The 26,218-nt window shown below is 51.7% G+C and overlaps 1 protein-coding gene and 1 long non-coding RNA gene across 5 annotated transcripts; one reads left to right on the plus strand and one right to left on the minus strand.

Annotated features, from left to right (window-relative positions):
- Positions 1-64: 64 nt before the first annotated feature.
- SCNN1A (sodium channel epithelial 1 subunit alpha) lies at positions 65-21,835 on the plus strand. Of its 4 annotated transcripts, none has more exons than XM_082421547.1 (13): positions 65-270; positions 388-748; positions 8,379-8,646; positions 9,439-9,629; positions 15,236-15,339; positions 15,731-15,894; positions 16,332-16,430; positions 16,645-16,762; positions 19,261-19,339; positions 19,477-19,534; positions 19,693-19,748; positions 19,910-19,985; positions 20,415-21,835. In XM_082421547.1, exons 2-13 carry the CDS (start codon positions 393-395, stop codon positions 20,793-20,795), a joined length of 1,950 nt encoding a protein of 649 aa, XP_082277673.1. In that variant the 5' UTR covers positions 65-270; positions 388-392; the 3' UTR covers positions 20,796-21,835. The 4 variants fall into 4 exon arrangements, with proteins under 4 accessions (XP_082277673.1, XP_082277671.1, XP_082277674.1 ...); XM_082421545.1 differs by having other exon boundaries at positions 65-242; XM_082421548.1 differs by lacking the exon at positions 20,415-21,835 and adding an exon at positions 20,225-20,402 and having other exon boundaries at positions 65-242.
- Positions 21,836-21,937: 102 nt separating this feature from the next.
- LOC309641519 lies at positions 21,938-26,136 on the minus strand. Its single transcript, XR_014252657.1, has 3 exons — positions 25,807-26,136; positions 25,379-25,708; positions 21,938-24,592 (listed from the first exon to the last, which is right to left on the minus strand). It is a non-coding gene; the product is annotated as an uncharacterized lncRNA (long non-coding RNA).
- Positions 26,137-26,218: the final 82 nt, after the last annotated feature.

The following is a 26,218-nucleotide window of genomic DNA, read 5'->3' on the forward strand; positions in this document are numbered from 1 at the left end:
CAGGCAAGGAAGGGAGCCGAGAGACACCCAAAGAGAAGCAGAAGGCAGAGACAGGGACAGAGAGAGGCTAAGACACAGACGCCGGAGGAAGAAGACCAAAGAAAGGGATTGACTCAGCGGGGCAGAGACTGCAGTGGAGACAGAAGGGAGATTCTAGGACAGAAAGCAAAAGGTGGCCTTATCGGGGAAGAAGAGAGGTCGCTCCAGGGAGGCTCCAGCTCTTCTGGCCCCGACTCCTGCAGGTCAGCTGGCTCCTGGGGAGGGGGGCGGGTAAGAGAGGGAGAAGGTGGGCTGAGGGTGGGCTGAGGGCATGGCCCCGAGATGATGATGGAGGCACCCAGAGCCCAGGACTCAGTCCTGCCCCTCATCCTCCCCGACCCACCCAAGGGCTCATGAAGGGAGACAAGCGTGAGGAGCCTGAGCCGGGCCCCGAACCTGCGGCCCCCCCGCCGCCCACGGAGGAGGAGGAGGCCCTGCTGGAGTTCCACCACTCCTACCGGGAGCTCTTCCAGTTCTTCTGCAACAACACGACCATCCACGGCGCCATCCGCCTGGTGTGCTCGCAGCACAACCGCATGAAGACGGCCTTCTGGGCCGTGCTCTGGCTCTGCACCTTCGGCATGATGTACTGGCAGTTCGGCCTGCTCTTCGGAGAGTACTTCAGCTACCCCGTCAGCCTCAACATCAACCTCAACTCGGAGAAGCTCGTCTTCCCCGCCGTCACCGTCTGCACCCTCAATCCCTACAGGTCGGTCTCCTTCCACTGCTTCTCCGAGCCTGGGAGGGGGGTTCAGAGGGTACAGGGGTGCCCACTGGGCAGGCAGATGCTCAGACCCAGAGGTAGGAGACGACACTCCTGTCCCGAGGCGGACCTCCCTTTGGGCAGGACAGGGAGTCCCCGACCTGATGGGCTGGCCTTCGCTCTGCCCAGTGACGCCTTCCTAGTGCCCGAGGCTTCTCCAGAGCAGGCTTGGGGCACCGACAACTTCCTCCTCCGGCCCTTCATCCTCCCGCAAGTGGGAGGGAGTGCTGATGAGGTCAAGATGCTGAGAAGTCCAGAAGGGCAGGGTAGGGATCAGACCCTCCTCCGCGTCAGGCGATGAAGCTGATGGAGGTTCTGCAGTAGGGCCATTGCAGGTGCGGTGGGGTGGGCGGTGGCAGCTGGCAGGGGCTGGGCCCTGGTATGGTGGTCTTGGTTGAGAAGGGGCGTTTGTTTTGGAGAAAGCAAAGTGGCGGGTGGTGGCAAAGCATTCCGTGAGCCCGGAGGCGGGGGCTTGGAGAGTCACAGAGCCAGGAGAACAGGACAGCCCTGGTCAGGCTGTTTCCCCAGAGGCTCAGGTGACCCTACTGGGCTGTACAGTCCACCTGCCCAGGTGACTGACTTTTACGTACTTGGGTGTGTCCTGAAGTTTTGGGTTTCATCACTGTTCTTTGCCAATTTTCGGTCTGGAAGCCAGAGCGGGTGGAGGTGACCATAGAGAAGACAGGAGGGCAGGGCTGGGTGTTTACACACACCCACATTTTCTGTGTATTCACTCAGTTCTGCCACACCTTGGGACACCCGAGGCAGGCCAGACACGGGGCTAGACACCCGGCAAATGGGTTCACCAATAATTCCTGCAGTTGTTGCTGAGGGCCAGGTACTCTGCTAGGTATTTGAAAGATAAGATGGGAGAGACAGGCATATAAACAAATAACTTCAGCTCACTGTGATAGGTACAATAAAAATCGTGAGGTATAGTCTCTGTCTTCAAGGAGTGTAAGATTTACGAGTGCACGTGTGTGTGATCTCAGGAGTCTGTGTGTGAGCAAACAAACGGGGTGCGCGTGCGATTGTGGGTGACTGGGATTGGTCACACACTGGAGGTGGTATATTCTGTTGTGTCCGAAAGTGTGTCATGAACTAATAAGGGTTGGGACCTCCTGTCCTACAGAGAAACATTGCCGGGCCATTTCACTGATTAACCCCCTTATAAGGTCCAGGGTAAGAGGCCAGTTACTAAGAAGCTGCCTCACGCACCAGACACAGCTAAGTACCCCACAGGCACCTCCTTTAATTCTCCCAACCATCCTACGAGGCAGGTATTATTATCATCCCTGTTTTACACTTGAGGAAACTGAGGCAAAGAGAGATAAGGCACAAGGTCACAGAGACAGTGACTCCGCTGTGACTCACCCTGTTTGCCTGATCGCAAATCCTGCCTCTTCTTAACACCCAAGATGTGCACGTGGAATAAATGGAATCTCCGCTCAGATGTTACATCTCTTTTCTGAGCTTGTTTTATTCCCCTTCTCAGCCTTCTTTCTCTTCCCCTGGTCCCTGTGACTTTGCTTCTCTTCTTCCCAACCTCGGTGCTCCTCTGCCCTAATCTTTCCCCCCTCTTCCCCCACCCTCATCCCCTGGGGCAGTGGCAGAGGGGAGGGCAGGCAGGCGTGAGGCCTAAGCTCTCAATAAAATACTTGTGGTTGAAAGATGTGGGTGAGAGATGGACAGGGCAGGGGTGAATCTGTTGAGGCCTGCATATTTTCCAAGGTTCTGCAGGGAGCAGGGCCCTGAACATTAGTGGAAAAAGCCCCCAGGGGGCTGTGAAAACCAGAGCCCCAGCCTCTGGGGCCTGCAGGCTGGGAGGCAGGTGTCCACACAGGAACAAAATCCCTCCTGCACGACTTAGTGGGGAGAGAACACAGCACCCTGGAAGGGAGGGGAGTCAGGGAAGGCTCTTCAAAGCCGGACAAGGGTATTGAACGTCTACTATGTGCTTGATCCTGCACTGGGTGCTTTAGAAGCACTACCTCATTTAATCCTGACAAGTCCATGGAGATGCGCATTATTATTTCCAGTTTTGCAGATGGGGAAGTGGAGGTGAAGTAACTGAGCAGGGTCAAACAGCAAATAATAAAAAAAAAACAACGATAATGGCTAACACATACAGTACTTAATATAGTACTTAATAGTACAAACAAATGAAAATTTTCTATTAATTAAATGATTTAATCTTCACAACAGACCTCTAATGTAGATACCAGTATTACTCCCATTTTATAGCTGAGGAAACTGAGGCCCAGAGAGGTTAAGTAACTTGCCCAAGTTCACACAGGGAACCGGTGGTGAAACTAAGGTTCAAAAATCCCCCCCCGCCCCCTCCCTCCCCCCACATAGGAGCCAGTGCATCCTAGGTCAGCAGCTTGGTCACAAACCAAGTGTGTTTGATCTCAAAGCTCTTTCTCCCATTGCACTCTAAGGAGGAGCCAGGCAAAGGCATCCAGGGTTGGGGGGCTGGTGGGAGTCTGTGGGGAAGAGCAGCAGGAGTCCGGAGGGAGGAGGGAGGAGGGAAGGATCCAGGCTATTGGTTCGTGTTCCAGGAGAGAGGCAGGGAAGGGTGGATAGGTTGATGCACCCAGTTGGGGGTGGGTGGTAACCTGAGTGTGACCCACGCTGCTGGCTGGCATGGGTACTAGAGACAGAGGCAAGATGGGTGACTTGGACAGGGGAAGCAGGGAGGAGGTGGAAATCATGACCAGATGCCCACCTGCAGGCAGCTGAGCGTGGCCAGCAGAGGGGGAGGAAGAAGGGGGAGGGTGGTTCTGGGCTGTTCTATAACTGCCAGAAAAGGGGACAAGGCTGAAGACCTTCATGCTAAGCAAGGAGGTGCTGAGAATCCAATGTGAAAGGTCAGCTACAGCAATCCCCTCCTTTCTGGTTAACAAAGGGCTTTCTTCACCCCAGAGACAGGGCCAGACATATCCACATCCATGGCAAACAAAGCCCAAGAACATATTTTTCATCCAGTCCTCGGAGGGATTGAGGCTGAGTCTAAGGAAGAGCTTGGCATTCTTAGACAGCAAAGAAGGTCATGGAATCTTCCTTCCCAGAGAAGGCAGAGCAGGGGGCATGGCAGTGAGGAGAAGGGCAGTGCCCCAACGAGCTGCATTGAGGTAGGGGAAGGCTTTGAGCCAGGCCATCCGCCCCTGACCCTGGTCGGGGGTAGACGCTGCACTCACACAGGATCTGGAAAGCAGGCTCTGCATTGGCAGGGTCAGAAAGCCCAGACTCTTAACACCTGACACTCTCCCAACGCCCTCCCAGGGATGGACTCCTTCACGTCAGGAACCTTACTACCTCTGTAGCAGCTGTTGCTGGAAAGTTCTTCCTTAGGTAAAGCTGCAGCTTACCTCATCGTCACTTCTACCCTCCGGTCCTGGTTCTGTCTCTTTGGAGGAACTCTAAAGACATCTTCTTCTTTGCCCGATGGCCATCAGTTCAGGTGCACCTGACCGTGCTGCAGTTTGCCAAGTCCACTATCGCGACCTGATCTTCATCACAAGCTTGCTGGATAAGGAGGGAACTGTCAGCCCAGAGTCAGAGGACAAGACGGAGGCTCTGAGACCCTGAAGGCTTTGCAAAGGTCACCCAGCTGCTAGGTGGATGAGTCAGAATTGGAATCTGGTCTTAGGCTCCACTTTTGTTAAGATCACAAAGTCACAGGGCAGATGAGTGGCAGGCAGTGCTCCTCTGTCTCCTTAGCTTTCTCTGCTTCAACAATAGGTTACTATTATCGTTCGCATTAAAGAACAGTCATGATTATAAAAACAACAGCCGCAGTTATACAGTACCCACTCTGTCAGGTATTTTCCTCAGTACTTTTCATTAACTCATTTAATCCTTATAACCACACTATGCAGCAGGTACTCCCATTTTACAGATGATGAAACAGAAGCACAGAGAAGATAAAGTAACTTCTCCAAAGTAACTTCTCCAAGGCTAACCATCTAGAAAGTGGTGAGGCTAGGAAATGAGCATGGAAAGCTGATTAGATCTCAGTTCCTGTAATGTTCCCTTTAACTGCTGTTCTTTTTTTTTTTTTTTTAATAGTAATCTTTTATTTATTTATTTATTATATTTATTTTTGGCTGTGTTGGGTCTTCCTTTCTGTGCGAGGGCTTTCTCTAGTTGTGGCGAGGGGGGCCACTCTTCATCGCAGTGCGCGGGCCTCTCACCATTGCGGCCTCTCTTGTTGCGGAGCACAGGCTCCAGACGCGCAGGCTCAGTAGTTGTGGCTCACGGGCCCAGCTGCTCTGCGGCATGTGGGATCTTCCCAGACCAGGGCTCAAACCCGTGTCCACTGCATTGGCAGGCAGACTCTCAACCACTGCGCCACCAGGGAAGCCCTACTGCTGTTCTTTTAATGACCAGTAACAAACAAATCTCAGAATGTCAAACACACACCTTCCACCTGAGCTACATTTTCTCCTATGAGAGGATGCGGGACAGCCGGCTGGACTTTTATGAGGGAGATAGTGGAGGAATGCTGTGAGGACGTGGACTAGGCAGTGATTGTTGTGGCTGCACACTAGGGCCTCCTGGGACTCTTGCAAAAACTACCTTGTTTGGGCCCCACCCGATCCCACCAAATCTGACTCTGGTGATTGAAGCCCTGCACTGATGGTTCACTTTTTCTTTAACTGAGGCAAAGTTACATACAGTAAAATGCACAGATCTTAGGTGCTCTTTGAGGCTTGGCAATCAAGATATTGATATTGAACATTTCCATTAGCTGGTGACCCTTTGTAGTCAATTCCTCTCCCACTATCATCTTCTGACTTCTATCACCATCAATTAGTTTTTTCTGTTCTTAGACTTCATATAAATGGAATCACACACTATGAATTTTCTTGTATGTGTGTCTAGCTTATTTGGCTCAACTTCATGTTTCTGAAATTCTTTCATGTGGTTTTTTGTTGTTTGTTTGTTTTTGTTTGGGGTTTTTTTCTGTATCAGTCCCTTTTTACTGCTGAACAGTGTTGATGGACATGTGGGTTCTTTCAAGTTTTTGACTATTATGAATAAAGCTGCTATGAACATTCACATACAAGTCTTTAGGTTTTCATTGCTCTTGGGCAAATAGCTAGAAGTGGAATTGGGTGAAATATCCAGAGGGTTATAAGGTAGATGTAGATTTAACTTTATAAGAAACTACCAAACTGCCCTCCAAACTGGTGGTACCATTTTAAACTCCCAGCAACAGCAATTCCAGATGCTCCACATTCTCACCAACATTTAATGTTGTCAGTCTCTTACTTTTAGCCTAATGGATGTTAAATGGTACCTCATTATGGATTTCATTTGCATTTACTTGAGGACTAATTATCTTGAGCACCTTTTCATGTGTTTAGTGACCATTTGTATATTTTGGGGGTTCATTTTTAAAACAATTTGTCTTTTTCTTGTTGATTCATAAGAAGTTTTTATATTTCAGGATTTCTTCTTTAGATATATTTTTAAAAATATTTATTTGGTTGCACCGGGTCTTAGTTGTGGCATGTGGGCTCCTTAGTTGTGGCATACATGTGGGATCTAGTTCCCTGACCAGGGACGGAACCCAGGCCTGATACATTGGGAGCGAGAAGTCCTATCCACTGTGCCACCAGGCAAGTCCCTAGATATTCTTTATTCCAAGGAATTTTGCCCACCCCAAGGTCATGAAGATATCTTCTATATTTTCTTCTATAGTCTTTATGGTTCTGAATTTTTTGTTTAGGTCTATGATCCAGCTTGACTTAATTTTTGTATACGGACTAAGGTAGAGGTTGAGGTTCTTTTTTTTTTCTTTCTTTCTTTTTTTCATACAGTATCCAGTTGTTCCAGCACCATCTGTTTTAAAAAAATTATTTTCCCCATTGAGTTGAACTGGTGCTTTGGTCAAAAATCAGTTGACCATATATGTGTGATTATATTTCTGGACTCTATTCTGTGCCATTGATCTTTCGTTTAACCTTACATTAGCACTACACTGCTTTGATTACTGTGGCTTTATAGTCTTAAACTCAGGTAGAATAAGTCCTCTAACTTGGTTCTTCTTTTCCAAAATTGTTTTGGCCATTCTAGGGTCTTTGCATTTCCATATCAATCTTAGAATCAGCCTGTGAATTTCTCCCAAAATGTCTGCTGAAATTTTGATAGACACTTGAGTTGAATCTAGAGAGCAATCTGGGAGACCTCATGAGTTTCTTTTTATTTTTTTTTTTTAATATTTATTTATTTATTTTTGGCTGTGTTGGGTCTTTGTTGCTGCACGCGGGCTTTCTCTAGTTGTGGCGTGTGGCGGCTACTCTTCATTGGGGTGTGTGGGTCTCTCATTGCAGTGGCTTCTCTTTTTAGGGAGCACAGGGTCTAGGCGCACAGGCTTCAGTAGTTGTGGCACGTGGGCTCAGTAGTTGTGGCTTGCAGGCTCTAGAGCGTGGGCTCAGTAGTTGTGGTGCATGGGCTTAGTTGCTCCGTGGCATGTGGGATCTTCTCAGGCCAGGCCTCGAACCCGTGTCCCCTGCATTGGCAGGTGGATTCTTAACCACTGAGCCACCAGGGAAGTCCCCCTCATGAGTTTCTGATCCATGAACATCTGCAACTCCTTTAATTTTGGTCTTGGTGGTTTGTTTCAGCAGGATTTTCAGTGTACAGGTCTTGCACTTCTTTCATTAGATTTATTCCCAGTGTTTGATGTTGTTTATGCTGTTTAATATGGAGTTGTATTTGATTTCATTTTCCAAATATTTGTTGCTAGTTTGTAGAAATACAATTAATTTTTGTACATTGGCTTTGTATCTTGCAACCTCGTTTAATTTCTAGGTGTTCTAAGTGTTTGTTTTGTTTTGGTAGATTCTATCCCTAAGGCCCTGCTACTCTGGACTTTCGTGATGCAGAATATAGGCCTTGTATTGAGAAGAAGGAATGTGAGGATTTATACTGGACAGTGTTTAACTTACAGTGTTTGGGCCCCACCCGAAACTCATTAAAACTGAGTCTCCTCTGGTGTACGGTGGGCAGGAGGGGGCGCGGCGTATGCAGCATTGGCATTGGCATTTTTTAAGTTCCTTGGAAGAGTCTAGAAGTGCAGTTGAGAACCCCAGATTTAGAAGGGGTCAGGTGGTAGACGGACCCAAAAGCTACCCTCGCCAGGGCGGGAAGGGGCGGGGGAATGGGGCGGGATGGCGCGCGCACCGCGGATCCCTGGAGTGTCTGGGCCCAAGCCGCCCACCCACCTCCTGCCCTGGGAAGGGGCAGACAGGTTCCGGGTTCCCTTCCAGGCCAGGGCTAGGTGGGAGGAGAGCGCCGCCCGCCTCTCCCTCACGATAAACATGCGGCAATAAATGCCGTCACCGCCGGAGCTCGCTGTCGCCTCCTATTATTCCGCGGGCACACCTGTCTGCACGGCCCCTCGCCCCCGAGATAGCCTGGGAGACCCCAGAGCTATTCCCCGCAGGCTTCTCCGGGAGGAACCGGCCTCTCGGGTTACAGACAGGGAAACTGAGGCCCAGGGGGGCCGGGGATTGTCGCGAGGCCGCCGCCTCCTAGTCCGACCCTCTGCCATCGCCCCTCCCAGGTACACGGAAATTAAAGAGGAGCTGGAGGAGCTGGACCGCATCACAGAGCAGACGCTCTTCGACCTGTACAAGTACAACTCCTCCAACACCCTCGTGGCCCACGCCCGCGGCCGCCGCGACCTGCGGGAGTCCCTGCCGCACCCCCTGCAGCGCCTGCCGGTCCCGGCTCCGCCCCACGCCGCCAGCAGAGTCCGCCGATCCGGCTCCAGCCTTAGGGATAATAACCCGCAGGTGAACAGGAAGGACTGGAAGATCGGCTTCCAACTGGTAAGGCCCCGCCCACTCGCCCCGCCCCTCTGGTTCAGCTAGAGCCCGGGACTCCGCTCCGCCCCCTTTTCCTACGCGCCTCTGCTGCCAGTGATACAAGGCGGGCCCAGTCCGCTGGCTGGTAAAATGAATAAGGTAAATACTTAAATATGGTTTGAAAAATAAAATTAAATGGCATCTCTCTGGGCGCCAGCTTGTGGAGGCTCCTCGCTGGGGGCCTCTGTGGGAGCGTTTATGGGGTGGGAAGTTAGATCTACTGTGGAAAATGCACTTTCTGAATTCCAATCCCCCCCAGTGGGACTCAGTTGGGACCCTCCATTGTGATGGGGCACTGGGGCTCCGCCGGCCTAAGACAGAGACTAGGGAGACAGTAACAAGGAAACTTTAAAAATAAATGGGAGAGAAGCAGAGAGAGAAGAAAGAGAGGCCCCTTTAGTGAGAGCGGAGCATGGTACCCGGAGACGGGGGTTCCAGTCCCTGCTCTGCTGCTGGGACGAACCACTTGATTCCTCAGTCTTCCCATCTGTGAAATGGGGAGAAGAATCCTTGCTCAACCCTCCTCGGAGGCTGCATAAACGACCCCGAGGTGTGTGCAGCACCCCGAGGTGTGGTCTCCTCCATTAATCCCCTGCTCTCCGGGTCCGCTCTTCTCGGGGCTTCTGTTTCTTCCCACTCCTGGCTCCCCACCCCTGTCTATCGGTCGTCAGGACCCCAGACTATCCATTCCTTGACCTTGGCCCCGTCCTGCTTACCCTTGCTGCTGGTCCTCTGACTCTGGTCTCCTGTGTCTAGTGCAACCAGAACAAATCGGACTGCTTCTACCAGACGTACTCATCAGGGGTGGATGCAGTGAGGGAGTGGTACCGCTTCCACTACATCAACATTCTGTCCAGACGGCAGGACACCTCTCCATCGCTGGAGGAGGACGCGCTGGGCAAATTCATCTTCGCCTGCCGCTTCAACCAGGCCTCCTGCAATGAGGCGTGAGTCTGTCCCTGCAGCCTGGCTTCGTGCTCCCCACGGGGTCTCCTTCCCTGCGCCAGCCTGAGGCCCAGCATGGCCAGCACCCCGGAATGCTGGTTGACTAAATAAATGCCTGCAGGTGGAGAGGAGGGAGAAACATTGACTTCAGGTCCAAACCTCTGCCCCAGGAATTGTCCTGCAGGATTTCTGCTGCTCCCTGCAGGGCTGGGTCTGAGTGAAGCAGCCTCAAATGGATGCCCTGGGAAGGCTGGGGTTGAGGTCCGGCTTTGAGAAACCAAGGGCTGGAAGCATGGTTCCCCATTTTTCTAAGGCCTCTTTCTCACTAGCATCAAACTCCAGAGTGCCTGGAAGGTCATCTGGTCCCCTGCCCCACTTGCTCAGATGACGCGGCAGTAGTGGTGTAGTGGACTGAGTCAGGGACTAACCCTCAGTTCCTGCTCTGGCTCTGTTTCTTCCAGGCCAGGTGACTCTGAGCATTTCACATCACTCTTCGGAGCCTATTTCTTTGTAAAGTGGGGGAAATGAGATTCATTCAATGTTCATTGAACAAATATTTTTGGCTGTCTGGGCTATGTGCCAGTCACTGTTGTAGGCACTTGGGATACGTCAAAGAAGAAGAAGAAAACTCCCTGCCCTTTTGGCACTTTTTCTTTCTTTTTCTTCTTCTTTTTTTTTTTTCTTTCTTTCTTTTTTTTTGGCCACACCGTGTGGCATGCTGGATCTTAGTTCACTGACCAAGGATTGAATCCACTCCCCCTGCAGTTGAAGTTCAGAGTCTTAACCGCTAGACCTCCAAGAAAGTCCCTTGGCACTTTTTCTTAAGTGATGAAGATGATGATAACATCTATCTCCAAGTGCAAGAGATGACGAGTTGAGGGCACTTTACACACTGCAGTGAGTGGTGGGTCTCATTACTCCTGTGAAGTGACACTCACACAGACGAAGTGACTTGCCCTAGGCCACCAGGCCAGCTTGAGCCAAGGGTCCTCCCCACTCTACTGCATTGCTCGCCAGGCATTCTTTCAGTCACATCTCCTGTCATAATGTCCTTGCAAAGAGGTCATGGCAGCTGCCAGCTCTCTGAGGGCTGGGAGAGGCTAGGGGTAAAAGGAGGTCCCCTTCTGTAGCCTCTGGCCCCTCCTACCCCCGCCTTCCCCTCCCTATTCCTCAGTGTTCAGGCACCATCTCCCTGCCTCTGCCTGGCTGAGGAAGGGTGTTCAAGCAGCATCTCCACTCTACAAGGACCCCTGCCCTTTTTTGTCACTAGGGCCACGTGTCACCTGCTTCTGCCGCCACCCCTCACCTGGAGCACACAGTCTGCCCAGCGCACACCTTTGTTCCTGTCTCTTGTTTCTGTGTTTGTTTGAGGACAGAAGCTGCCACTGGGGAAGTGAGACCAGCACCTGAGCCTGGGTCAGCCCACACCTGCCACCGACTTGCTCTGTCACCCTCTCACTTTGCCTGCCCCAGGCTGCTGCCTCCCCATCAATGGAAAGTCCATCGTTCATCTCAGGCTTGACGCTTAGGTCACTTCCTCAGTTCAGAGCCTCATCATTTCTCACCGGGGTTATTATAACCCTCCTAATTTGTCTCTCTGCCTCTCAATCCTCCCTTTATTCTGCGACCACAGGAAGCTTTAATACTTCAGGGTTCTGCCTGCACTTCACTGTACTTAACTATTCCAGTCAGGCCTGTTTAAAATCCTTCAGTGTCTCTCTGGCCTTCGGAATTGAGTTCAAGCTCTCTATCATGGCTTTCTCAGTCCTCCCCTCCCCCGTATCCAACACCCTTTCCCCTCTCTCTATAATCTTTTCTTTAATAACAGCTTTACTGAGGGACTTCTCTGGTGGTCCAGTGGGTAAGACTCCGCGCGCCCAATGCAGGGGGCCCTGTTTCGATGCCTGGCTGGGGAACTAGATCCCACACGCATGCCGCAACTAAAAGATCCTGCGAGCCACAGCTAAGACCCAGCGCAGCCTAAATTAAAAAATTAAAAAATAAGTATAAAAAGAAAACCAGCTTTATTGAGATATAATTCACATACCACAAAATTCATCCTTTTAATGGCTACAATTCATTTGTTTTTAGTATATTCACAGAATTGTGCAACTATTACCACTATCTAATTATAGAATATTTTCCTCACTCCCTGTTCCTTCCCCTCCTCCAAGCCTTGGCAACCACTAATCTACTTTCTGTCTCTATGGATTGCCTACTGGGGACATTTCATATAAATGGAATCACACAATATGTGGTCTTCTGTGACCGGCTTCTTTCACTTAGCATCATGTTTTCAAGGTTCATCCATGTTGCAGTGTTATCAGTAATTCATGCCTTTTTTTTTTTGGCCATGTCGAGAGGCATGTGGGATCTTAGTTCACCAACCAGGAATCAAACTGGTGCCCCCTGCAGTGGAAGCACGTAGCCCTAACCACTGGACTGCCAGGGAATCCCCCCAGTTCCTGCCTTTTTTCTGACTAAATAGTTTTCCACTATATGCATAAGCCACATTTTGTTTATCTCTTCTTCAGTGGATGGACGTTTGGCTATTATGAATAATGCTGCTATGAGCATTCTTGTACACGTTTTTGTAGGGATGTATATTTTCATTTCTCTTAGGTAGATACCTAGGAGTGGAATTACTGGGTCACATAGTAATTCTATATTTAACATTTAGAGGAATTGCCAGACTGTTTTCCAAGTAGCTGCGCTGTTTTGCATTCCCACCAGCGGCATGTGAGTGTTGCAACTTCTCCCCAGCCTCCCCTTGTTATATCTGTCCTTTTGACTTTAGATGTCTTAACGAATCCCTGTACTCTTTTTTTTTAATTAATTTATTTTATTTATTTTATTTTTGGCTGTGTTGGGTCTTTGTGGCTGCACGCGGGCTTTCTCTAGTTGTGGCGAGTGGGGACTACTCTTTGTTGCGACGCGCGGGCTTCTCATTGTGGTGGCTTCTCTTGTTGTGGAGCACGGGCTCTAGGTGCGTGGCTTCAGTAGTTGTGGCACGAGGACTCAGTAGTTGTGGCTCGTGGGCTCTAGAGCGCAGGCTCAGTAGTTGTGGCGTACGGGCTTAGCTGCTCCGCGGCATGTGGGATCTTCCCGGACCAGGGATTGAACCCATGTCCCCTGCATTGGCAGGTGGATTCTTGACCACTTTGCCGCCAGGGAAGCCCCCCTATACTCTTTTTTTTTTTTGGCTATGTCACGTGGCTTGTGGGATCTTAGTTCCCCAACCAGGGATTGAACCGGCGCCCTCGGCAGTGGAAGCGTGGAGTCCTAAGTACTGGACCACCAGGGAATTCCCCTGAATCCCTATATTCTTTTATTTATTTATTTATTCATTTATTTATTCATTTATCTATTCATTTATTTATTATGGGTTTTTTTTGATGTGGACCATTTTAAAAGTCTTTATTGAATTTGTTACAATATTGCTTCTGTTTTATGTTTTGGTTTTTTGGCCACGAGGCATGTGGGATCTTAGCTCCCCTACCAATGATCAAACAATGGGCCCCTGCGTGGGGAGCATGGAGTCTTACCCACTAGACCACCAGGGTAGTCCCTGAATCCCTATACTCTTTTTTTTTTTTTAATGTATGTATGTATTTATTTATTTATTTTTGGCTGTGTTAGGTCTTCATTGCTGCGCGCGGGCTTTCTCTAGTTGCGGCGAGCGGGGGCTGCTCATCGTTGCGGTGGCTTCTCTTGTTGCGGAGCACGGGCTCTAGGCGCGCGGGCTTCAGTAGTTATGGCACACAGGCTCAGTAGTTGTGGCTCGTGGGCTCTAGAGCACAGGCTCAGTAGTTGTGGCACATGGGCTTAGTTGCTCCGCGGCATGTGGGATCTTCCCAGACCAGGGCTCGAACCCGTGTCCCCTGCATTGGCAAGTGGATTCTTCACCACTGTGCCACCAGGGAAGTCCCTGAATCCCTCTACTCTTAATAGCAAATTTATATAGCTCTTACTGAGTGCTAAGCACCGTTCTGAGTGTAATTTAATCCTCCCAGTATCCCTGTGAAGTAAGTAGTATGATTATCCCCATTTTACAGATGAGGAAACTGCAGCACAAAGAGATCAAGTACCTGGGCTGGTCCTCCAGCTAACACTCGTTAGAGCTTGGATTCAAGTACAAGTTGTTTTGTTCTGGAGTCTGTGCTCTTCACCATCACGTTATACTGCTTCTCATATATATATTCTCATAATGTGCTTACTGTGTTTCTCTTTGTATGTGTTTTTACCAAGTGTGCATGTAATGTGGACATAAATGGCATTGTGTTATGTATCTCATGTCACTTTTTTTTTTTTAAACTAAGTTCTATGAGTTTAAGAACGATCCATGGTGCTCTGTCTACTCTGTTGATTCCACCTGCTGCAAACAGCCCGTGGTGTGCATCTGCCACTCTGTCCCTGTCCCTCTCCTCTGAGCAGGGCTCACAGGCCTTGCAGGACTGGCCGCTTCTTCCTTCCTCCCTCCCTGAGGGAAGCCTTTGTTCTGGAAATGCTGACTTCCTAGCCCTTCCCAGAATGTGCACCAGTACTTCACAGCCCTGAGCCTTTGCTCTTCAAGGCCGATGGAGCATTCCAGATCACCTAGTTCCATCTCCTCGTTTTACAGATGAGGCGAGTAAGCTTAGGGAAAAATGGCTGCTCAAGGCCGTCCAGCCAGCGCCCCGCTCCTGATCTCCGTCCAGCCTTCTTCCCTCTCCTACTTCTCTTCCTTCCTCCTCTGCCTCTCTCGGCCCAAAGCCTCGTCCGCCTCTTCTCCCCGCTCCCCTCACTGGCTCCCAGAGGGCAGGGTCGTTAGAACACAGATCCCCTCTGTTCCCATGTGGGCTCCGGCTGCAGCCCCGCATAGCCTCCCTATTGGGGGACCTGTGATTTGCTGTCAAATCGTGTTCCTGTTGCAACACAAATCTGTGATTCCTTTCTCTCTGTTCCCAAACCTGTCCCAGCCCAGCTTTGGACCTACCAGTGGGAGGCATGCTGATGTGAGAGGCCCCGTTCCCGCCCTCGGATCTGACCTTCCTCCTTGAAGCTTTGTGCCCACTGGTCTCACGCTCCTCCCCCCGGACCCCCCTTCCCTTCCGTTCGTTTGTCAGCTAGTTGTTAACCATCTCCGATATCTCCGGTGTGCTGAGAACCACACCATTACCCCAGAGATGATTCGGACACGAATGAGATGTGGCTCCTGTCCTCAAGGAGATTATAATCCAAATGGGGAACTAAGAGTTAGACATGTGAGAAGCTAGGGACGCTGCAGGAGTTCATAATGCTGCACAGTGACGGGAGGGTCACAAGGCCAGTGAGGTCAGCTGGCCTGGTGGAAAGAGCCTGGGCTGGAAGATAGCTGATCTGGGTTTGTGTCCCGTCTCATCCTTGCTGCTTGTGTGACCTTGGGCAGCTGCTTGATCTCTCCGAGCCCGTGCGTCCTCTTCTGTGAAGGAGGATGATGCCCAGTGGAGTGACTGAGGGCTTGTGGGCAAGGCTCCCAGCACTGTGTTGGCACATAGTAGGTGATCAGGAAACAAAGGGCTCTGAAAGTCTTGCTCTCCCTGACCCTCTGCACTTTCCCCTCTGACCCCTCTCGCTCTCTCCTGCATAGGAATTACTCCCACTTCCACCACCCGATGTACGGGAACTGCTACACTTTCAATGACAAGAACAGCTCCAACCTCTGGATGTCCTCCATTTCTGGGGTCAACAACGGTGCGCCATCCCTGCCCTCGGCCCCAGCCCCTCCCCCGCCCTGTTCACCCACATTTACCCACCTTGAGCCCGCGTCCTAGTGATGCTCGGGGCCTCACTGCAGCATGCCCATCTGTATCCTGGAAAAGTCCTCTTTGTTTTTTCTCCCCCGTGGGCATCACGTGGTGCATTCCAGGTGTGGTAGGAATCCTGTCCCAGTCCTGCCTTCCGCTGCCCCTCACCCCAACCCTGAATCCAGCTCAGGGGTTGCCAAATCCATTTGCAGGTCTTCCTGAACTTGCTGCCCTTGGAGGCTTAGAGATTAGGCAGGGTGGGTGGGTGGGAGAGTGGGTTTCCACCCCCTGATGCTTCTCCCAGACCCCCCTCACTCTGTTCCCTCCGCACCCCCCAGGTCTGTCCCTGACGCTGCGTACAGAGCAGAATGACTTCATCCCGCTGCTGTCCACGGTGACCGGGGCCAGGGTGATGGTACACGGGCAGGATGAGCCCGCCTTTATGGATGATGGAGGCTTTAACCTGCGGCCTGGTATGGAGACCTCCATCAGCATGAGTAAGGCAAGGAGGCTGACTGGGAGGCCTGGGAAGAGAGCCTCAGATGAGGGGCGGGGAGAGGGCCTGGGGGGTGACAGCCAGAGAACTGGAAGAGGTCGTGCAGGGTGAGCCTCGAGCGCGTGGAGGTCTTCAGGAGCAGAAATCAGGGGTGAGGGGCCCGGCCGAGTGGGCGTCAGGAAGTAGGGATCTGGGGGGGTGAACCTCGGGCGAGAGCACCGAGAAGGGGTGCGGGGCATGCTTGGGGTTCCAGGGGATGCTCCGGGCCCAGTGTCCTTGGAAGTAGTCCCGGACGTGTGTTTTGAAATGGCGAGGCAGATAGGAGAGGAGGTAAGGTAGGACATACAGCCTGGGACTGAGGGAAGACAGAGGCCAGGAAGAGGCCTTGACCACCAGAGGTCTGACCTCTGACCTCTGACTTCTCCATGTCTCTGCGTTCGCAGGAAGCCGTGGCAAGACTTGGGGGTGACTATGGCGACTGCACCAAGAATGGCAGCGATGTCCCAGTGGAGAACCTTTACGGTACCAAGTACACGCAGCAGGTGAGGCTCAGCCTGTTTCTATGGCGACCATCTCCCAGGCCTGCCGCACAGGTCAGCCAAAGCCTCAGGGTGTGTGTGATGGGTGATGGGGACGGGTGGAGAGAGGGAGGGAGGCGCATTGCAGGGACTGGTTTGTGCTCCCCTCCCCTGCCGTTTGGAGCTACGTCGGGGAGGGCAGGCCTGACCCCCTCCCCTTCACTCTCCCCTCCTGCAGGTGTGTATCCACTCCTGCTTCCAGGTGAACATGATCAGGGAGTGTGGCTGTGCTTACATCTTCTACCCGCCGCCCAGGGGTGTGGAGTTCTGCGACTACAGGAAGCATAATTCCTGGGGTGAGACTGCGGGGGGCCCGGCCCCACACCCCACTTGAGCCCCTGCACCCTCAGTGCCCTGGCTGTGGCTTCTGGCTCCCACAGTCTCCGGCAGGAGAACCTGCCGACTCTTGTGTTCCGGCCCTTAGATGCTCCCCCTCTCCGTTTTCCTCTCACTCTCTGTCTCTCTCCTCTATCTCTGTTCCTCCCTCACAGTTTCTCTCTCTCTCCGTTTTGGCTTCCGTGTGTTTATAATGGGATGGCCCCATTTAAAAATAACTCGCAGCAAAAAGGAAGAAAGAGCACATGAAGAAGATCTCCCCCGGGTTCTGCGCTCTGACTGTAGCTTCCCGGCTCACTCCCCAGGGCACCAGCCGGGGCGGTGCTGGGCACTGGCGAGGCAGCACTGGGGGCAGGAAGAAAATACTAGAAGTTATGTGCACCTGCCTCATTCCCTAACATCTTCCATTTTATGTATGTTTTATAATGTACGTAATGTATCAGTTCAGTAGGAGTGGGTATGTCATTTAGAAACCCAATACATAGATTGGAATGGCTTATGGAGGAATGTTTTACCTACAGGAGGGCACAATCAAAAGAATCTGGAGGGCACTAGATTCTCCTCCTGACCCTGGTCTAGGAGCCGACCAATCCCTTTTCCTTTTTTCTACAGCTGAGTTATTCAACAGGGAAGCTGTGCTTAGAGAGAAAGAAAATCCCCAAGAGACTAGAAAATAGACGGCGGGCGTCCCTGTGCACATGCCCTTACCTGGCACAGCTGACCCCTCCGAGGGGACATGGCAGGGGCACAGCAGACCCTAGAGTTGCGTGCTGCTTCTGTCTTGGCTCTGCTGTGTTCATCTTTGTGCCTACTTTTCTTTCCTGGCTCTGCTGCGCTCAGCTTTCCCCCTGCCTGTGCTCTGCAGTCGGCCTTCCGGCCTTCCGATTCCTGGCCCTCTGGCCTTAGAGCATGACAGCGCATCAGAGCTGGAGGGAAGCTCAGAGGGCGTCTGGCCTGACGGGCTTCTTTCTCAGATGAACAAGCTGAGGTTCCTGAGGGAAGACGCGATGTCCCAGGACACGCAGAACAGGGACTCTGCCCACTGCTCCCCCGACCCCCAAACAGTGATTGCTAAGTGGTTGTGCATTTGAAAAAGATCTGCGAGAGAAAAATAACATTGCTGTTTGCTGAGAAGCTGTGAGGATGAGGGAGAGGAACTTGGCTGAAAACACACTCTGTTGAGTTTCCTGAGGATGGCTTACTCCCAGAGAAAAGGGCCTAGCTGCTTCCCACTCTTCCTAATTAAAGATTAATTATGTAATTAATAATATAAACCCTGGTAGACAGAGAGATTTGGGTTAGAAATGAAGAAGGACTTCTGGACCGGTGACTAAAGGTAGCAAGAATGACAAAATAACCTTACTTAGAACTTGGGAAATAGGGGTGAAGTGCGAATTCATGGTCCCATTATTTTTTTTCTTGGTAACAGCTTTATTGAGGTAATTCATTTCCCGGATAACTCACCCAGTGAAAGTGTACAGTGGAAATTTAGTATACTTTCAGTTTTTAGCACAGTCATAGAGCTGTGTATCAATCATCACAATCAGTTTAGAACCTTTTCATCACTCCAAAAAGAAACTATGTACCCATTAGCCCTCTCCATCTCCCCTTTCCCTGCGACCACAGGCTTTCTCACTGCCTCCACTGTCCCACGCCCCTCATAACCACTAATCTACTTACTATCTACCATAAGATTTGCCTGTGTTGGACATTTCTTATATCACAATATGTGATCCTTTGTGATTGGCTTCTTTTCATTAGCCTAATGTTTTCAAGGTTCATCCACTTTGTAGCATATACCAGTACTTCATTCCTTTTTATGGCTGAATAATATTCATTGTGTGGATGGACCACATCTTGTTTATCCATTCATCAGTTGATGGACCTTTGGGTTGTTTCCATTTTTTGGCTATTGTGAATAATGCTGCTGTGAACATTTGTGTACAAGTTTTGTGTTGAGTTTTCAATTCTCTTGGGTGTGGAATTGCTGGTGCATAGAGAAGTTCTATGTTTAACCTTTTGAGGAAACGCCAGACTGTTTTCCACGACGGTGGTACCATTTTACATTCCCAGCAGTGATGAGTTCCAGTTTCTCCACATCCTCACCAACACTTGTTATTGTCTTTTTCCATTATAGCCATCCTAGCCAGTGTGAAGGGGTATCTCGTAGTGTCTCATTATTCTTACACAAAAATTGTTCCCGTTTCCTTCTTTGACTTTTAAATGTTTGTCCATATCTTGTGCATCTTTACAGAGGTGTACCCTCGTTGTTTTTATTTTTTATTGGACTTAGCTTAATTTCTTAAACATTTTCTGGTGCTGCCACTCAGGAGGCATCACTGTAACGCTATGTAACACTCTTGTGAAGTGGGCGCCAGGGATCTTGGGAGACCTCTTGGGTGTGGGGTGGAGAAGGTTGAGGGGGCCTAGGGAAATGAGCACGTCTCTGCACCTACAGGCTACTGCTACTATAAGCTCCAGGACGCCTTCTCCTCAGACCGCCTGGGCTGTTTCACCAAGTGCCGGAAGCCATGCAGGTGAGCTTCCCCACTCCACCCCCCCTGGAGTGCAGGGTGGGCAGCTGGCTGCTTGGCTGGGTAGAATACAGGGTCCTCAGCCCAGCTTTGAGTGGGAGAGCCTCACCGCCATCACTGAGCGCCTTCTCCGTCCCCAGTGTGACCACCTACAAGCTCTCTGCCGGTTACTCACGATGGCCCTCGGTGACATCCCAGGTAAAGTGTGTGTGTGTGTGTGTGTGTGTGTGTGTGTGTGTGTGTGTGTAACATTGTGGTCTTCTGGGCATATGTTTATGGGTGTGTATGACCCCACCCCATCCCTGTAAGCCTGAAGACTCTGGGGTGACCCCATTGACACCTCAATCCTTTCCCAGGACTGGGTCTTCAAGATGCTGTCCCGACAGAACAATTACACCATCAAGAACAAGAGGTCAGTCCTACCCTGGTTCCGGCCCCGGGAAAGGAATTTTTTGGAGGGAAAACAGACCTGGGAAGAGGGATCATTGATACGGTTGATTGGAGGGGGTGTTTTCGAGCGGCAGAGAAGTTAACCCTCTGCCGTTTCTTCCCACCCTCTCCCCCACTCCAAAGAGATGGGGTTGCCAAACTCAACATCTTCTTCAAGGAGCTGAACTACAAAACCAACTCTGAGTCTCCCTCTGTCACGGTGCGTCCTGCCTCAGTGAGGCTGGGATTCTCTTGGGGATCTTAGCGGGGTGGCTGTCTGTATAAACACAAGGGATGGCCTCTGTGGGCCAGAGGGCTTGGGCCTCGAAGGTGGAAAGGGGATAGGGCAAGGGTGAGGATTAGAAGGTTGGAAGGGGGATGCTCGCTGGGGGTGAAGTCTCTGGGGCAGGGGGTGCCGGATGATGGGGAGAAGGCCCCTGAGACAGGTCTGGGTTTCAGCCGTCCCCGTGGTGGCCTGGTTCTCAGCTTTCCCTGGAAGAAACCAACCAGTGGTCATGTGCTCCCAGGGGAGGCGAGCAGAGGCCAGGGGCCCAGGGAGCGGGAGAGGCTGAGCGGGGTGGCCGAGGGCCTACGGGCGGGAGGGCAGGGTTCCTCTGCTGAGTGGTCGGTGTGCCTCTCTCCCGTACAGACAGTCACCCTCCTGTCGAACCTGGGCAGCCAGTGGAGCCTGTGGTTCGGCTCCTCCGTGCTGTCTGTGGTGGAGGTGGCCGAGCTCATCTTTGACCTCCTGGCCATCACATTCCTCATGCTGCTCCGGAGGTTCCAGAGTCAATACTGGTCCCCAGGCCGAGGGCGCAGGGGTGCCCAGGAGGTGGCCTCCACTCCAGCCTCCTCCCTCCCCTCCCGTTTCTGCCCCCACCCCGCCTCCCCATCCTCATCCCCGCCAGGCCCTGCCACCTCCCTGGCCTTGTCAGCCCCTCCGCCTGCCTATGCCACCCTGGGCCCCTGCCTGGCTCCATCAGGCTCCACGGAGGCCAGCTCCTCTGCCCACACTCCGGGGGAGCCCTGAGAGGGGAGGACGGTGTCCCCTCCCCAAGGCAGGCACTTCCCTTGGTGGGAGGGGACCAACCTTGGCAGGATTAGAGAATGTTTGGGGCTGCCTCTCAGAGCTGCCCAGCTGCCTGTGCTGTGGGGCAGGGAAGCAGGCTGGATAGGGGGCTGAGGAAATTGTCTGGAGAACCACGGCCAGCATGACCTTGGTTCCTGCCCTCTACCCGCTGGTCCTGCCTCAAGAACACTCTGGTTTCCCCACCCGAGTGCAGACAAGTCCTCTTTTCCCTTGGATCAGCCAAGCCAAACTTGGATCTTTGACAAAGAACTTTCCTAGGAAACAACTGACAACCAGAACAAAACACAAACAAGGGCACACAAAGGCATGCATGGTTTCCTCCTCAAAGATGACTGGATTCAGCCCTAGAATGGCCCTCCACGCTGCTTTCCAGGGACACAGACATTTGCTCCTCTTCTTGAACTTGGGTGGGGAACCCCACCCAAAAGCCCCCTTGGTTAGTTGCTAGGCAATTCCCTTTCCCTGACTGCCAGGGCAGGGGCTGGAACAGCCCAGTGTAGTAAAGACTTGGCCATTCCCAGTCGGGAGTCCCAGAACTCTTCCAGCCTCACGACCCCATGCCCCCACGGAGCCACACCCCAGCGCCTCTGCCCTGCATCCCTGTCCTTTGGAACTCTGTGGATTTGCTCAAGCTATTTCCTTAGCCTGGAAGCTTCTCCCACCATCTGCTGGAGAACTCCTATGCATCCTTTAGACTCCTGCTCAGATACCATTACTTCTGTGCAGGCTTCTGCCCCATCTTGTCTTGCCCAGACGTGACCACTTCCCTATCCTGTGGACTCCCATAGCACACCATAACATCCACAGAAGTGCAGATGCTGCAGTTTACTTTCCTGTTCATTTGTGTCTGCGTCCCCCACTAGACTGAGCTCGTCGTGGTCGGGATTGAGTCTTGTTCATTTATGCATCCTCAGGGTCTAGCCCAGTATCCTGCTTGGAGCAAGTAGGCAGGTACTTAATAAATGTTGTTGCATAAAGAATGTCTGGAGAGCTGGATGGGGGCACCGTGAAGGGGTCAGGGAGTGGATGCAAGTCCTGGGTCACCGTCCAAGCACCTGGAGGTCCCGGCTTGGGGGAAGAGACAGTCTCCCATACCCCTGGCTGCACTACGGAAATGACCATTCTTCAGGGGCCTTAGGAGAGACAAACTGTCTTGCTAGTTCCTCCCTGGGCATTGCTGAGCATCTGCTATGTGCCCATCACCATGTTCAGGTGGGAGGTGAAGACAGGTGCCCTTCCGTCAGGAGACCTGCTGTGCAGTGCTTGGGATGATGTGCCCCTGTCCACGGCCTGAACCTCCTTTCCTTCCCAACCTTGGTTACCACCATCTGTAATCCTCCTCTCCATTCGCTGAGTACCACTCACCACCCAGCTGCAACATCTTCGTCCCCATCTGCCTCGTCTGCAGCATCCTCACCTGCCTGCCTCCCCATCAACCGCCCGGTAGTGGTGGAGGAGTATGAGAACCAGGCCAGGTTCCTAGGAACCTCAAAGACTGTATATTCTCACTCTCACGTCCTCACAGAGAGAGCAGCATTGGGAATCTTCCCAGCTTTTATTTTCACAAAGGAGAAATTGAGGGATGTCTGAACAGAACCCTGGTTTCCAGACCCCCAGTTCCTTCCCCCATTCCAGCATCAGACCTGGAACTCAGAAATCACCCTTCCTGACCCTCTTCAGGACCACTTCCCCTGCTGCCTTGGTCTTACTCCCCTCAATTGTGATCTCCCCGTCCTGAGGAGCCACATCAATCTTGGGAAAGAGGGGGGGATGGTGGAGGGAGCGGGAAGGTAGGAAAGGTCGTGACGAGGAAGTGATGTGATGACTCCTGACTTCCCTTTCCTAGACTCAAGATGATGAGGGGAAAATGCTGGTGTCACAATGGTTTCCTCTCAGAGCCCTCAGGTTCGGCCTGCTCTTGTGCTCTCTGGCCACAGCCTATCAGTCAGTCCTGTCCCGGTCCTCCCTGGCTCCGTCTCCCCTGGCTGCCTGGGCAGGACCTGCCGGGCACAGCTGGAGCTATTGTGGATGACAGAAATCAGCCACACGCCCCCTCCTTCCCCTTCTCCCCCAGCCTGCGCCGGAGTTTCTCCTGCCAAAAGCATGCCCACCTTGAGCTGTTTCCTTCTCTCCTCCATCCCTCATCTATGTGTTACTCCTGGACACTAGGGTTGGTTGTTTGTTTTTTTAGCTTTAAAAATAGTTTATTTCCTTCTTCACCAACACACAAAGACATGCACCTTCTGACCATTATTCAAGGCATCACAAATTCCATAAAAACTTGTATTAATGTATTTGTCTTACATGATTCAAGATAAAGTGGATTTTAAAAGCAAATGGGTGCCAGTTATGGGGGCCGGGAGGGGACTAGGGCAGGTACCAGTAATACAGGGCATGCGTTTTTCTAGAGTGTTTATTGAAATCAGCAGTAATCTGCATACTTGCATCGTGTGAGTAGTTATCCAAAATTAGCACATCCAGGAGAGGTGCTCCTAGTTTCTCTGTCCCAGGTTGCTCAGACTGGTAGAGAAGAGAGTTCAAGTTGCCTCATTTTCCTTATTGAGCTTATCAGGTGAAGTGACTTGCCCAAGTTCATGATTCTTACAGAACCAGCTTGGAAGCCAGGTCTTCTGTGACTCAGCCTGTTTTCCTGTGACACACAGGGCTGGGATGTCAGGTGCTGGAACCCATGTCACCCCGACTGAGAGTTCAGTGCCCTTTTGATGACTCTGCTACTGTGGGGCCCGTGTGTGTGAGTGTGTGTGTGTGTGAGTGTGTGTGTGTGTGTGACACGTGATGGAGAGACGGGGCTCTGTTATCTAAAGCTCTTTATACGCTTTATCCTTTGCTTCATGAGCCCTAACAGCCAATCCTAGTTTGCCCCTGTCCTATTTCTCCATCTCTCCCATTGTCTCCCTTGCCATGATTTCTTTTTCCCCTGGAGGGATTATGTTCATACTCTCACCTCCTCCAAGAGACTGGTTAGCTGTTCATATCCCTAGATCCATGCACCTCTCACCATCTTTTTTTAAACAGAATTTTATTGAACCATTGAATACCACGTGTCTCAAGACTTTAAACTTGCTGAGTAAATAGGCATTTATCCTAAACAATGAAAGAAATTCTCCTTTTGTGCCAGGCTATGTGTAATGGCATTGACAGTTGGCACAGACTACTAAAAATTCCTTGTAACATTAAAAATAGGACATTGACACCTGAAACTAACAAAACACTGTAAATCAAGTATATTTCAATAAAAATTGAAAAAAATAGGACACTGAAGTTATTACTGTTAATACAAACTATTAACATTGCTACCACTGATTGAATGCTTAGTATACGGCAAACCCTTGCTAAACACTTTACATGCGTTTGCTCATCAACGCGTGCCTCCCATTTCCTACATGAGCAGCCTGTGGCTCTTCTGGCGTCCTTACACTGGAAACTGGGCAATTTGACTCTTGCACTTTATTTCAGTGACTCTGCTTCTATAAGAGCTCTGCTTTGGGTCCATTCGTACTGTACTTGGAGCCTCCCTGTGTGTTGGTGGAGGTGACCTTCCTCTGTGTGTCCAGCTTCAACCCTCTTGTTCCTCAGAAGCTGGAGGATGGGATGGAGTGAAGTCAGCCAGAAGTGGGGGCGTCCAAGCTCTGTTCACATCCACAGCTCCGTTCCTGGGATCACAGAGGGGCGCCAGGAAAGGGCCAGGGAGGGTGGATACCAGCGTGGGGAGTCAGCTGGTGGATCAAGAGGCAAAGGGGTGAGGAGCTCTGATGCCAAGTCACAAAGCCCTAGGACCTCACTCCTGTCTGGTCTCCCTGCATTTCCAGCAACGTCAGCGGCTGGAGGACCCGGGGCCTGGACTGGGTCTAGGGAAGGTCATTGCGGCCGGAGAATATTTGGGTGAATGTTGTACCCTTGTTGTGGGATGCATTTGGGAGATGTCCTGCACAGATAAGCATGGCATAAAATACCCAAAGAGGGACTTCCCTGATGGTCCAGTGGTTAAGAATCCGCCTTCCAATGCAGGGGACGCGGGTTCCATCTCTGGTTGGGGAACTAAGCCCACATGCCGCAACTACTGAACCCGCACGTCTCAACTAGAGAGCCCGCATGCTGCAACTACAGAGCCCACATGCTCTGGAGCCTGTGCGCCACAACTAGAGAGAAGCCCATGCGCTCCAACGAAAGATCCCGCGTGCCGCAACTAAGACCCGACGCGACCATAAATAAATAAATAAATAAATAATTTTTAAAAATACCCAAAGAATCAGGGGGTGGGGTCTGACTCAGAAGGACTGGTGGAAAGCGGTAATTATGTGTCGTAGCAAAATGGGCCCTTAGTCTGAAGTCAGGAGTCTGGGGGCTGGGCTGGCTCTGCAGGGCACATGACCTGTGTGTCTCTGGGCCTCAGTTTTCTCGATTATAAAACAAGGGGGCTGCAGTAGATTATCTCCGAGGGCAATTCGGATTGATGTATCAGAATATTTGGGAAAGGGGCACTGGGAATGTACTCGTAATACCTGATGGAGAGAGCTGTAATTCCACAGCATTGTCACGGATGTGATCTCATTAGGCCTCATGACGTCATCTTCCCCACGAAGGTAGGCCAGGCACTGTCGCTCTCATTTCAAAACCGAGGTCTTTTGAGAGGTCCCACCATCGTTTGGAGGCAGAGCCAGGATCCGCTGTTGGGAGCATCGCCCAGCAAAGACTGGATGAGAACTGGGACCAGGGGGCGGGGGTGGGGTGGGGGTGGGGGTGGCCGAGGGGGGGGAAGGGAGGTGCGGGGCGGCAGGGCCCCAAGTCAGGGTTAGGCTTTACTCTGAGGTTTCGGTTGGAGGCGTAAATTCCTAGGAAAGTGAGAGATTACGGTGTCAGTGGAGAACTCTGGGGAAAGGGGAAGGGGTTCTAAGGAACACTGAGGACTTGTCCGGCATCAGAAGCTTACCTGCCGGTGTCAATAAATCCTGCCGGCAACCTCACGAGACAGCGGCTCTCCATTTTGCAAACTGGAACACAGCATCCGAGTTTGTCCAAGACCGCCCACCTAAAAAGCAGAGAATCCTGAGCTGGAACCCAGCGAATCTGACTCCAAAGCCCCGAGTCTTTCTACTGTTGTTCATTTGGGAAAGGTCGGGCGATGGGGGAGGGGGCAGGGGGCCGGCGCCCCTGGGTGTCTGGGTGGGAGTGGTCAGACCCGCGCACGTGGCAGGGCAGCAGGATCCGGGCGCCCGTGCCTCGGACTGGGTACAAAAGGTTAAGGCACCTTGGCCCCCCCCTCCCGCCTCCTCCCGCCTCCTCCCGCCTCCACCCCGGCTCTTCCTGCCCTGAAGTTGCAACACCCCACTCTCCCTTCCCCT

The sequence above is a fragment of the Balaenoptera physalus genome (genome assembly GCF_965194825.1).
Source record: "Balaenoptera physalus genome assembly, chromosome: 13".
Lineage (NCBI taxonomy): Eukaryota > Metazoa > Chordata > Mammalia > Artiodactyla > Balaenopteridae > Balaenoptera > Balaenoptera physalus.

What these genes read in the sequence shown, in the direction of transcription:
- SCNN1A (XM_082421547.1), top strand. Translation starts at nt 393, where the DNA reads ATGAAGGGAGACAAGCGTGAGGAGCCTGAGCCGGGCCCCGAACCTGCG. An exon ending in GTACCAAGTACACGCAGCAG is followed by an intron (nt 16,431 to 16,644) that starts GTGAGGCTCAGC and finishes CCCCTCCTGCAG; the next exon opens with GTGTGTATCCACTCCTGCTT. An exon ending in AAGTGCCGGAAGCCATGCAG is followed by an intron (nt 19,340 to 19,476) that starts GTGAGCTTCCCC and finishes CTCCGTCCCCAG; the next exon opens with TGTGACCACCTACAAGCTCT.